At 28.8% G+C, this 14,531-nt stretch overlaps 1 protein-coding gene across 1 annotated transcript in view; it reads right to left on the bottom strand.

Annotated features, from left to right (window-relative positions):
- LOC145324741 (protein amalgam-like) overlaps positions 1-8,817 on the bottom strand; it is a 35,369-nt gene extending 26,552 nt beyond the window's left edge. The window contains exons 1-3 of the mRNA XM_080167348.1: positions 8,743-8,817; positions 5,024-5,064; positions 4,457-4,559 (exon numbers count right to left, since the gene is read on the bottom strand). Coding sequence (XP_080023474.1) covers positions 4,457-4,559; positions 5,024-5,064; positions 8,743-8,797 — 199 coding nt within the window. The 5' untranslated portion in view covers positions 8,798-8,817. The remainder of the gene's footprint in view (positions 1-4,456; positions 4,560-5,023; positions 5,065-8,742) is intronic.
- Positions 8,818-14,531: the final 5,714 nt, after the last annotated feature.

Genomic DNA, 14,531 nt, shown 5'->3' with positions numbered 1-14,531 from the left:
TACCTGCATCACTCTGTCTAACTCTTCGGTTATCACTTCAACTGCCATAGGCAATCTGCCCGACAATAATTCATACCTAGTCTTTTTAGGTGCCATTTTCACTTTTGTTAACACTGATTACAACTATAGTCACGTGTAGAATTTTATTCACATTCAACACATACGGTAACTGTCACTGGCTTTGACTGGCTGACTGGACTTCTTACCGTTTTCATTAGGCTATATTCATCGAATAAAATCAAACAAATCAAAGTAAATCTGCTGTGTTCATAAAATTACTGCTTTTTTGTTTTTAGGTAATCTTCAGAACGAAATAAAATATAATAATCTTAATATATAGTTGATATTAAATTATTTATGATGCTTGTAATATAAAAAGATATTTTAAAAATGATCAAATGTGTTTCATTTCTATTCTTATCTGTATATATCATATTTCACGAATACTCGCACTAACACAAATGACACAATTCCACAAAAATGTAGGAATAAAGGAATAGGAAATAAAACATTCTTCATTGAAAGCTTACACATTCACTACTCACTCATAACACTTATTCTCATGGCCTCACAATTTTTCGAAATAAACAAATGGTTATTTGAAATTGTTAGACCATGTAATGCAATACATAATAATAATTTCAATAAGTACCCAAACTTTAATTAGGTACCTAATCAATAATAATGATAATAATAATATTCTTAATATTAAATAAACTTAATGCTAAACATATTCTGCATTAATCATCAAATAATTCATTCAAACTTTTTAATAAAAGAAGAATAATTACTCAAAAACTTCTTTTCAAACAAATATTTTTTGCTAAAGAAAAGTGAAAATGCATACGTAAATCTTTCTTCGATCAAATCTTTATGTAAAAGATAGATAAGAAACAATCCTTAAATCTAGATAAACAGAATAATCAAATAAAGTAAAATTATCCTTAATCTAAACATATCATCAAAATAAAATATCCTTATATCTAAGAACATTTAAAAGAACTGTATTAATTTATCAATAAAACATCAAAACGAAAGTAAAATTGCATTTTTGCATATGCGAATTTTAAATTAAGCTCAAAGTAAAAGAAAAGTCTCAAAAAGTGTTTATTTGGCAATTTCTCTTTGGCTGAATAGATAATAAGCTTTTCCGTGTACTTATTCATACAGTCTTTTTAAAATTAAGAGCAATTGGGGCCTCAGTTCAACCTGAACCTCGAAAGCTTGCAGATCAAACCGACGCACTACAATTATAATAATGCCACGTGCGACGAGTCCTGTTTATGGTTATGTTTTGTTTCTTTTTTGTGTAACCGTGAACAGGATTCCTGGCGCGGGGCTCAATTCACGAACATTTCTGAAAAAGATAGAATGAAAAATGTTCCAAAGTTAAAATCTTCAAATAAAGAAGGAATCAAAGAAATTATGAAAGAATCTTTTCAAAATTATCAGATATTTCTTAAGCTTTAGTTTTGCTGTTATGCAAGGTCTTCGGCAGAGATAGAAAATAACAAAATTAATAATCAAATATTAAAATGTTAAATACATGATAAAATAAATCTTGTAAAAGAGAATAAATCTTTTCTTATTTGGAACAATCGTCTTTTTTAATAAAGTAAATATTCATTATGAGAGGTTGCGTGCATTCGAAATTATATTTTAAAATATATAAAATACTAGGGTTACTTTTTTGCTTAAAATTAATCAAAAATTAAATACGAGTTTGAAATTCATAAACAAAATCATTATAGACTACGATTAAAATATTCTGATACAAAAATAAATTAATTACTTGGTCTAATTTAAGTAAAAATGAAAGATTAATTTGCCGTCTTTTAAAATTCACTCCATTCCATTAAAAATGCTTAAAGAAAGAATTCTTACCGAAGTTTTTGTTCCTGTAAAGCCGGGAAGCAATCAAAGGTATTTTTCAGTACGGACAACACCACAATTCTGACTATACATGGTTTTTTATCACGCAGATAATCCGCACATTTTGAAAGAAAGATCAAAGATGGCTACGCTCGCTTTGTTTATGGTCCATGCGCAAGCATTGTTTTGAATGCCGCGTCCAATTATGAACATTTGAATTTCACCGCTTTCCAAAGTGACATTAATGATAAGGAAAACAAAAGGATAAAGGTTCGAGTTCACAAACGCATCACACTATTATACTTCCAATACAAATATAGTAAATAAAAGAAAACTTAGTATTAAGATAATTTGATACGTAATGTGGTCAGATATTGAACTAAAATTTAACAGTTAACTAAACATGTTAACCCTTTCAGGACGATAATTTGAAATAAAAAATATTAAGACCCTAAAATAGTTTTAAAAAAGAAATCACCAGAGAGAAGATAATGGAAGAATAGGGTTGATAGGGTTGATAATCCTAGGCAATAGCGAGATAATTATATCAAGCCCAATTCTAGTATTGTATAAAAGAGTAAGTTTTTTTTATTACAGTAAAAGATAGAGATTGAAGGGGTTGAATAACTGTATGTAACCACGTTCAATTGGGTCTTTGAACATGAGCCAATAGCGTCGCAAATATTAACACAGCCAAGACGCTACAAAAAAGCAGTAATCAATTTCCTCACAGACGAAAATAACACTGGATCCAGTTAGTTGTTTCGGTTATTCATTTATCGCTCAATATTTTTATTGTTGTATCAAATAGCAAATCTGTTTTTAGGTTGGTCCAATTGGATTAAATTGGATATTGAGAGCATTCTCTTATTTACTATAAATATTGACTTTTCTGTGACAGCTAAACATTAGGCAGTTGCCGATTTTATTTTTGTTGAACTCTTATGACCAAATTTTTTTATGGATTTTTATGGAAGGGGACATTGGGCTGTTTAATACATTAGTACCCAAAGTTTTATGATAACGTTTTCCTATTTGTTGGCTTAACAACTTTGGGGACTTTTATTGGTAAAATTGTAAAATACAAAATCATCATTGGGGATGTACATCAATTTATCTGCCATTGTCTTATTCCTTAAGATCCCTGGTTTTAATCTCATATGACAATGATTTTGAAAGGATGTAACCTCAAGAATAGAATCTTTTGAATTTTATATAAGTCTATTTTGAACATTGATTCAAATTTTGTGATTTTGTGAACTTAACATTTTTGCATATACTTTTAGATCTTAACAACAATTATACATTTTATTACTTTCTATTCTACTACCTGATAGGCATCTAGAACCTCTAGAGGCATTCAAGTTATAAAAAAAATTTAATAGTTATTTCTCGTATCGTATTATGAACGGCTTTCCGCGGATATAGAATGTACAATTATAAGATTAAAACTAGTTTTTTTAGCCCCGAGGTGCCGGAGGCACCGGCTAAAAAAACTGGTTTTAATCTTATGATTGTACATTTCTATATTCGTAGAAAACTGGATATAATACGATGCTAGACATAGTTTTTTCGTATGGATGAGAAGCGGTTCCTATCCACCGGATTCGAATGAATTGGGGGGGGGGAGATAATATTTTATAGGTAGAGGGAAGATATACTCCCCAAAAATAGTTAAAAACCTTCCCTGGAGCTATAGGAAGCTTCACTTAAAAGAAGAAACATATCGAGATCCTTCGTCACAGACAAGAAAAACTACTTTGTATATAAGAAGGGAATTTTTTGAGTATCTACAGTGAAAACTCTGCCACTTAAAATGAAAATAAATATACTTATTCGATGCATGACTAGTTAAAGTAGATTTATAGACAGGTTCGACACAATTGATTGACAATTTTACAAGGAAATACTCAAATAATGCATTTAATCACGGACAAGGGATTTAACACTTCAAGAGAAAAAAAATATTCCAAAATGTGAAATTATTTTCTTTATTTTACATAAGCATGCTATACTTAAAATAAAGCAAAATTATAAATAATATTTTATAAAATAGTTTATTACAATTATAATCCTTTGTCCATGAAATTGCTTGTTTGCATTTAAAGTAATGCTTTTCAATTTTAGGTTTTTAGTATAGAATGTACAATATTTGACCTAAAATATCGAAGTATAAATATTTTGGAAAATAATTTAGTGTTTAAATTTTATATTAATATGTTTTTAAGTAAACCACTCTTTTTTTCATGAAACGTTTATTCTGAAGTGAAAAAGATACATTTTAGAAGAAAAAAAATATCTTTTTCCTTAAATTTACAATAATAATACAAGTTTGCACTGGTCTAGTCTTTTATAATACTTATACTAACTTTATAGTATTCGTTTAGAGTAGAGTAGCTTCTCTACTAAAAAAATGAGGGGATTTCATGGGATAAAGTTTGATTACTGTATTTTTATAGTTTGTACCAGCCAAAAAGTCTAGAAAGGGAACAGATTAGGGAACAGGTTTAAAAACTTGTCGGACCAATCTAACTTCCAGTCCAATGTCCCGTCCCTCTCTAAAAAAAGGGGGCTATAAACTTACCTTCATTGACTGTTTTACAAGGAAATTCCACCGTTTCACCCTCCTTCACTCTGAACTGACTTGGCTTAGACACTATACCGCCCCGTGGGGGTATATTTGAACCCTAAATATATCACAATTTGTAAGGGTTGGATGCGTTTTTGTTTTCAGCTTATGACCGAAAGGTCTACAATATTTAGATAAGCTTGATAATTTTATACTGTATTTAAACCCAAATGTAAAAATATAAAAATCTTACAATAAAAAAAAAATATGTCCCTATACTTTTTTCAATATTCGATGTTTATGGTTAATATGAGACAGTTTGACTTCAGCAAAGTGTTTAACTTTGATATAAGATTTTCTCACCATAAATTTCTTTTCCAAACAAATTATTTTTATTACTAAATTTGCATTACTATTTTCTTTTTAGTATTTCTCTCCCTCTCGAGTCTATCTCTACTTAAGTGTATTTTTCTATCCATCCATCAAACTAAACATATATTTATCTATCAATTTATTTTTTCCCTCTTTTTTCACTCTCTCTTTATATATCTATGTAATAATCTATCCATCTACCTCACTGACCTGATATTGAAAATCTTGATGCTTTCTGCTGCTCACACCAACTGAAATTAAATTCAAGTTTAAAGTCTAAATGGTATGGGAAGGGGCAGATTTTCTAGAAATAAAAGTAGTTGAACAGAGCAACCATTTTTCAAAGCATTTAGATTCCCCAATTAATGAATAATGTCTACATAAATTCTTGAAATTTAGTTTGCTATTTTTTTAGAGTGTTGGTCATTTTCCTTGAAAAAGTTTGTTTTAGTTTGGTTAGATTTTAAATGAAATTAAAATTTAAAAATCAAACATTATTTATTAGAAACGTTATTTTATTTTATATTCTTATAATAAAGTAACAAGATCTATTTTATGTTTCTGTCTGAACCGACATGGTTCTCCTTTACAATATAGTTTCTCGTAAGCCCTGGTAAGACTAAAAACTATTTGGAGGGAGAGAAATAGCCCCTTTTTATTTCTCTTTTTAAACTAGAATTGAAAATGAGTGGGGGTACGACTTCACACCCCCCTACCTCATGTGCCCTTAGAGGCCTCTAGATCCGTAACAACTAGTTTATGATAATATCGTCAGGCTCATATACAGAGTAGCAATTGTAAAGAAAGAGAAAATACCATGTTTAATTGTTAGTAATAATTTTAAAAGATATTCTATTGATAACAATTATATAATGAAGTAAAGTTAAAAGGTAAAAAAAGATAAAAATACCAACATAAAAAGAGGAAAAGTAAAAGAATTTGTATGTTTACATCAAAGTAAAACTAAAACTTATCTAACAATCTAAAGATCATTTATATAACATTTAAAATAAATAGAACTGTTGCTGCTAAACCAAAAAGTTGGCCACAAAAATAGTTCTCGCTATCTAAAGCTTGATCAAATTTCTTTCTAGTGTTTCTTTAAAACAACGAAATGCATATGCAATAAGTGTTTTAAAATGAAGCCCAGAGTTTTTAAAACGAGGCACAAGTAAGTGTAATTTAGATATTTGCTAAGTAATTACAACTACATAAGTTAGGGTTTGATATAAAAGGTCTCTTTAGCTTATTTTTTTCTGTAATTTTGATGAAAATCTCTAATTTTAAAGCCCTAACATCAAAAGGCTCTCTAACTCTTAAGATTTATCAACAGCACAAGGACAATTATGTTCATTCCTAGCGTATATAGGGCGAATAAAAAAACTTAAATAATGAATCAAGTAGTAAAATATACACACATGTATTTCTGTTTTCTTAATACACACGTATGGGTTAATAAAAGATGTTTAAAGCTTTTTTTTATAGATCCTATAAAAATGACGATATACTGGCCTCCCTTAGGTCGATTAAAATGTACACTGGCCTACCATTGATAATTTAGTTTATGTATTGGCCTATCATTTGTCACTTGTCTTTTTTTTATAGGCGGCTCTAAGATGTTCCTCTTATGACATTTGAATTTAAAATGATATTTTTAATCCTAATTTTTGTAGATTGTAGAGTATCTATGTTCTTTTGCCTTATATATATCAAGAAAATAACCTAGCCGAGACAAAAAAATGATTCCAAGGGTTGTTTGATATAAAGATATTACAGTATAATTGCATCTGTAGCTAGACTATTAATGTGATGTTATTCTAAAAAGATGGAATACTTTTGGACAAACTCAAGAGAGAAACAATTTTAAATTTATCATTTTTAGCAAAAGACATATTCAAGGTTTAGGATTGAAGTAAACTTTAAGTAACTGTTATTCAAAATGGGCGGAACCCCTACCAAAATAGTTACACCTTTCCGGGACCTTTTAGGGGCTACACTGTGAAGGAAAACCACAGCAGTTGAATGGTTAGTGAGATCTTACAGTACAAACAAACAAACAAAAATACAACCATCCTGTTACTTTATCTTAAGGATAAGCTTCTTTGTTTTTATAAGTTTTTTAATTTACTGGTAAAACTGAACCCTTTTTAAAACCTTGTATTAAAAAAGTTGGTGTTGAGACAAGATAAAAAAAAGGGGTGATACATTATTAATGTCTCTGAGGGTGGGGTTAAGTTTCCTTGAAAAAAAAGACAGAAACTAATTTTTAACATTGAGATATGATAGATGCATACTTGAAATGTTTAACAGTTTAGTAGAATCTAAAACAAAGTAAGATGTTTAATTTTGCAAAGCTTCTCTACCCTAAAACAGATAAAACATGACTTAAAACTCTGTCAAGTTTCCCTGAAAAGTAAAACGTAATAAAGTTTATTGGTACAGACCGACACACAGTCAGACATCTTGAACATTTCTAACAAATTAAATTTAAAAAAAAATTATTTTCTGCAATTTTTTCATGAGAATATTTATCCAGACATTTAGCTGAAACTTACCAAGCGTAAAGTCCATTAAAGATTCAACTTTTACACCATTATACCCCTTTTTATACCTGAGGTGGATTCTTAAAAAAGATTTGGGTTGCTGCTCGCTGGTAAGTCAAAATTGTTTTTATAAAAAATCCTCCAAAATTACATAAAAAATCTACAAAAATGAAATGAAATCTTATATTAATAACTTTTTTATGATTTTATTCAACTTTTGTAGATTTTTTACGCGAATTTGGAGGACTTTTCACAAAAAAAATTAATTAGCTTCACTAATTTTAGTGAGGCAGTAAGCCATAAAGTTTGTTAAGAATCCACCTCTGGTTTACCTTTTTTCTTACTCTTTTTACTACTTTACTCTTGAGGCTGACTAAATTTGTTGCTTTATTCAATTACTTTTTAATTCAGTAGTAAAGCTTCTCTATAATAGACAGAGTAGTAGTAAATTATGTTTATTTCAAACCTTTCAGATGCACAACTAATATATAATTCGAGTCCGTGTGGTTGTTAGCCAAGGTCTAAAGCAAGATTCCTCAGATACTCATTGTGATAGACGGTTGATTTTTTATTAAGATTCCATCTATTAAATGAAAAAGCATCCATCAGATAGATAATCAAAGTTTTTATGTTAAAAACTGCACAAGATAAAATTTATTAAAATAAAAAGCTATTATTTTAATATATTTCATCTTTTAGATTACATATTGCTGGTTGCTATTTCATTGTATATTTTTTATCCTTGTCTTACTTTGCAAAAAATTACAAAAACAAAAAAAAACAGATTTTGCACATTTATAATTCACAAAGCTAAATTGAGAATTAAAATTTTATAATTTGATTCAAATGTTACATAAGTTTTTACTTGCGGAATGTTTTTAAATTATTTATTTCTTTAGGAAATATTTCATTTTCTGTATATGAAACTTTTTTTTATGTGTTGCTATTTTGATTAACAAATGAATTGTCGCTAAACGGATAATTCATGAAAAAGTTAAGACAACCAACCCTTAAATTGTATGTTTTGATTCTCTTTATACTATAATCCTTCTAAGCTTAAAATTATGAGTAGCGCATGGTGATTACACAATTTTAAAGTCTTCGTTTTAACATGGTTGCAGCTTCATAGCAAGTAATCGACCAGAGGATGCATTATAGAGTTTTCCTCAATTGTTTTTTGTCAATTGAATGTTTTATCTTGTAGACATACCATAGAGTTTTAGGAAAAACAATTCAGTAGCTGTGTTGCATAAAACAAATATATAAATCTGCCGTTAAGACGTTTCTTTTAATGAGTAATACAGCTAAAACTATAGTTAAAGCTATGTGTACGGACACCCCAGTTACTAAAACTATAGAGTAGCTGCACTCCCCATAAACAATTACCTGAATGAGCCGTTAAAACGGCAGTAGTAATGACTAAAGACACTAAATCTACCATTTTCACTTCGACTCACTAGAAAGATTTCTTTGTGTGTTTTTATTTATTTCTATACAAATAAGAAAAAAGTTTAAATTTCAATTGAATTTAATATCAAAATTTAAATCTATTATCATTAATTCCTAATTTCTTTATAACTATATAACTTTTTTTATTTTCATAAAAATCAAAATGGTCTCATCTTAACATGAAAAAAAACTTTCCTAGATTTTTGTATATTTTTAGAATTTCTGTTTTTCTACATTATTAGATTTTCTGAAAAAATAAAACATTTTATCATTAAACATATAACACAAGTAAAATAATTTCCAAGACGAAATAAGACACACATCCTAATATGTTAATATATCTATATTAGACATTAAATTAACAGAGATCTTAAGTAATAAGACAATTGTGAATACATTTTTGTATATCTTCAATTATGTTAACTAAAATTACACCCTAAGTAGGCTTAAAAATAGGTTAAAAAGTTTGGAAGCTGCTTAACCTGATTTACAGTAGGAAATGGCATCTGGACTAACATAGTCATGTAGAATCTATAACATTTCAATATAATTTAATTGTACATACATAGATATTTGGAATTTCTTAATTTTCATTTGAAATCGCATATTACACTAAATATGATTTCTGTAAATGAAATCAAATCAATATCACATAAGAATTTCAGAACATAATTGCCTGATATTTTATTGTCAAGGTATTGTTATTCATAGAATATGGAATTGTTAAACTTGCATTTGGCAAACGGATTAGAATTGCATTGCATTAACTTGAAGCGCAGCTATCTCTCAAGCTTAGTTTGACTGCACAAATCATACTTTTTATTCAAAACTATTGCGTTCATAGTATTCAGAAACCGCCATAAACCTTCCATAATTAAAAAAAATATATACATCACTTGCTATATGTGAACCCTCACTAAATAGTAAACCCTCAAAGGTTTGCTGGTGTTTGAAATCTTAACATTTAACTTTTAAAAAGATAATAATTCAATTTGAATATCTACAGTTTTACATAGTTTTATCGAACATAACAGCATTAATAATGAATATAATTCAAACCTTACTTATTTTAGATTAAAGTAGGACAACTGCCATACAAAACCTGGATGTGGTAATATTAGATAAAGAGCACATTAAGCTTTCCACTCCTATACATAGTAACACCATAATCAACAAACAGCTGATTTATTTGTCCAACTGTCTTTCAATACCATATTCAGACATTGTTTTGGATATTGTAATTCTTGTTTAATTGCATAAATTGATACACATATGTATTGTTTCGAGTCACAATAACTGTCTGTTTTAAAATTATAGATGGATTATATCAAATTATTCTATTGACTTCGCCCCTGGCCTCTAGGAAATTCTCTCCAAGAGGAGAGTAGAAGGGAGTTACCACAGATTGAAGGAACTCAAGACCTGCAACAAACCCTAATACCAAAAATTTACAAAATATTATGGAGGTATACAATTAAGATATAACTGTATGAAAATCAGTTTAAATTAATGAAGGCTTCGCCCCCAACCAGAACTTAAATATTAACAAAACATTACAAAACATCACGGGGCCATAATAGATCCTACCAGGGATCGGAAGCCTCACGTAAGCCGCGCATAAGCCTCAGTTTTAAACCTGCTTGTGAGCAGAAAAAAAATTTCAGAAAGAAGGATTGTCTGCTAAAGAGCCGTTTTATACATCCAGCTGAATTTTATTGTGATAAAATTACGATTTCACTGAGGCTTACACGCGGCTTACGTGAGGCTTCCGATCCCTGGATCCTACTTGAAATATGAACATACCTATGAATAGCTACTTTGGTATAAAGGATATATTTACAGTACATTTGAAAACTCTTTGTATTTCTAAAAAAAAAGATAAGTTAATTCTTACTTTAATGCACTTATTGCATGGTACAAAAAAAGAAAAAAAGTCTATAATAAACTTTTTTTATATAATTTTACACAAAAAATTGGCTGACATTGGATTGATGCACAAATCTGTTTTTATTTCAGTGCTGATGCTCTACATACCTGGTGCTTACCTGTGCATTGATAATCATAATCAACAATCATCACCAGATGACATTAATTTTAAAATGAAATGCACCCTAATAACACGTTATGTAGATTATAATTATTGGTAGAAAAGTTTGGACATTGTTAGTTTGTGCTATCAAATCAAAAATCCCTTAAGTTTTTAAGCTATATGAAAGAATGTTGTTTTTATTTTTTAAACTCTGGAAAACATAATAATTTACATATGTCTTCTCCCTTCCTGGGTAAATTCAGAGTTAAGCTGTCCTTTCCTTTAATTATATTAATAGCTAATATCAAAGTGATAATTGATTTGTTAATATTGTTGATTTTAAAATCAACTTGTCTAACTACATTACTGTTTTGTGCTTTTATCAAATTTTATAAACTTTTCTCACTATTGAAATTTAGAAAGTGATCATCCTAGTTTTGTTTGACGTGAAAAAATGCTTCTGCAGCTTGTCATTTTTTATTTAATGAAAATATTTTGAAAGAATACAAGAAAAATTAGATTTGCAAAATATTTTTAAAAAATAACTTGATTTACTCCTTTAAAAATAATATGGACAATTTTTTAACACTTATAAATTATATAATAATAAATATTATTGTAAATATTCAAATATTAAGGAATGATAAGGTACATATGACAAAAGCAAGTTCTAAAGTATATGATTATCAATGTTGAGCCTTATGTCATTTTTTTGATCATTTAACTTTTAACTGCAGCCAAAAGAAAACATTTACTACATGAATTCAAATCTAGACCACATATGTATATATGTAGTTATGAACAGATACACAAAATAGTTAGATGAAAGAATAAATCAGAGAGAAAGAGGACAATAAGTTTTTAAATAATGTTTTCTCATTCGTTGGCTTAACAACTTTGGGGACTTAAATAAATTTTGATTGGTTGATTGATGAAGTTGTACGTTCAAACGTTTCTACCACTAATTCTAATCTACAGAAGTGGTTTTTTTATATCATCAATTTGGATGTACATAAATTTATGTGTCATTGTCTTATCTCTTTTGATCCCTTAGAATAAATGATAATTTGATACTTTCAGCTGGCTAAAATAACGAATACGTATAATGTGTATCGAAAAGTACTGAAGACTTTTGCTATTATTTTATCTCCTACATTATATTCACAACAATTTACCAAAAAATATTATTTAAGTTTCTTCTCATAACAGAGTAAAATTACTTTTTATTTATAAAATATTACTTTATTTTCTCTTTGAATGTCACAAATGATTTGAATAATTTAATCTTTATATTTTGTAATGTTTTTTATTATTGGAAATATGGTAAACTTTTACATTGCTTCGTTAGTTGTGGACATTGTTGTTCTAGTATTATTTGTTTAGTATGCTTTTAAGGATAACACTAAGTTATATCAATATAGAGAAGTTTAGATACAAAAAAGTTAATTCTGAGCAAGTTCACCAATTTGATAATAAAAGAATTTAGCTGTGCAATAATTTATTTATCAATGTTTTACTACCCCAAGTAATTTTGGACATTATTTTATTTAAAAACTTTTCTAGCAGTTTTATAACTCAAAATAGTATGATTAAAAAATATTGTAAGGTTTCGCTTCTCTTTACACAAATATTAAATTTAATTTTAGTTAGAAATTAAATTGCTTTCTTAGTATGATTAAATAAAAAAAACAATTTCTTACACAAAACTGTATGAACAAGCCTAAAATTTTATTTTTGTCGGCAAAATAGGGGAGCATGGTACTTTACTAACAAAAATCAGGTTTCTACCGTATAGTTTTATTTATGGCCGAGTAATTAAAGTGTTTATGTAAATGGATTATAGGAATTAAGAGCAAATTAAAACTTTAATCACATACTTTACTGTCTACCATGATCATACAATCAAGGCAACTATAAATGAGTATTCATAATTTTTTTATGCTTGCGTATTAGTGTTGTTTATAACATTTTTAGCGGCTACGCCCCTAACCAGGTTTGGCAAGTAAAGGCTATGGCAGTTAAAATCACATGTTTTTTTTACGGTTTTAACCACCAACAATAATCCATAGCAAAAGTCCACTTTTTTCTGTTTTCGCCTCCAAAAGGTCCTAAATTACTATTAATTCCTAAGACACCTGTACACATAGAATGCTTTATTTTTTGGAAAAAAATTTAAAAAATAAATGTAACTATTTTTTCCACGATTTAACTGTTTAAAACTGCGCATTTCAATTGTCCGCGGACTTTTCTAGAAAAATTTGGATTTTTCCCAACCCTGTCCCTAACGGTACAAAAAAAAACATCTTTTTGGGATGGGAGGAAGGTGGGTATTTCTTTCATGGATAAGTTCATTGTTAGTTTTCATTTATAACCCCCCCCCCCCCCCACCTGCATCCAAAAGAAGAGCAATATAGGTCTAGTGACTTTTGATAAACATAGTCATGACCCTCATATTTTTTAAAGTAGTATTTTTATGACTTGAGTTTAAATACTTTGGTTAAGAGTGTAATATGTTAGAAGCCAAGCATACTTGAAATTATATTTAGGCCAAATATTAACAACAAAGTTTATTTATACAAATTTCATACATCAAACTATTTATAAGTACTATTTCCTATTGGTAACAAGGAAAAGTATGACCATAAAAAGATTTGTGAAACCGTTCCAGTACCTGTAAGAAGCTTCACTGTATATTTAAGCCATATCTTGTCATGAAGACTGATAAACTACTAATGGTTAATAAATGACAAAGAAAAATTATCTTCTCTATAGATTAAAATTACTGGTTGAAAAGTTTGGACACTGCTGACTTAAGCCAAGTTATCAAGATCCAAAAATACCCAAAATTTGTAAGTCAACCGATAAAAGAACGTATTCATAATACTAAAATAAATTTACAGGCTAATGGCACCTCCCTCCATTAACTGGATAGGTTTTTATAAACCTATGAGAAGCTACACTGTAAATTAAAACAATAACTATTTCTATACTTATAAAATAAAGTATGAGAAGCTACACTATAAATTAAAACAATAACTATTTATATACTTACTAGTGGCTTCGCCCCTAGCCTCTAGGGGCTTTGCCCCAAGAGGTTATTAAAGAAAAAAAAATAATTACCTCTGTAGATGCCTACAAATTTTAAATAATTAAAAAAAAGTACCTGATGAGAAACCTTTACTCCACCACTAATTTTAATTAATTAAAAAAAAATAAGTACCTGATGAGAAGCCCCCACTCCACCACTAATTTTAAATAATTAAAAAAAAGGGGGGAGGATTTTTTTTCATTTTTTTTTGGGGGGGGGGGGTCGAGGGTGTCCCACCCCCCAAGGAAATAGCCTGAAACCACAACAGGACCAGTAGGAATATTCCCTGAAGAATAGAATCCAATCGGTTCAGTGGTTACCGAGATCTTAAGGGACAGACAGACGGACAGACATCAAGCTACTTTTTATTATAGATATAAATTAAAAGTAAAGAGTCTATCTTTAATTGACATTATAAACAATATTGTATAATTAAGTTAACCTATAGAAAAACCAATATCTTTCTTACTATTTATATGAAGTTTCCTCTGAGGTTAATGTGGCCTTTTTGAAAGCCCCTATATGCTTTTTTAGTTCAAACAAATTCATAAAAAATCATACAGTACGACAAACGAACATCATCATTTGAACTTGATAAACAGAATAGTT

The sequence above is a fragment of the Acartia tonsa genome, chromosome 7, assembly GCF_053477335.1.
Source record: "Acartia tonsa isolate MP-2025a chromosome 7, ASM5347733v1, whole genome shotgun sequence".
NCBI classification, from domain to species: Eukaryota; Metazoa; Arthropoda; class Copepoda; order Calanoida; family Acartiidae; genus Acartia; species Acartia tonsa.
The sequence above is the reverse complement of the archived record's forward strand: the minus strand, read 5'-3'. Positions and strand labels throughout refer to the sequence as shown.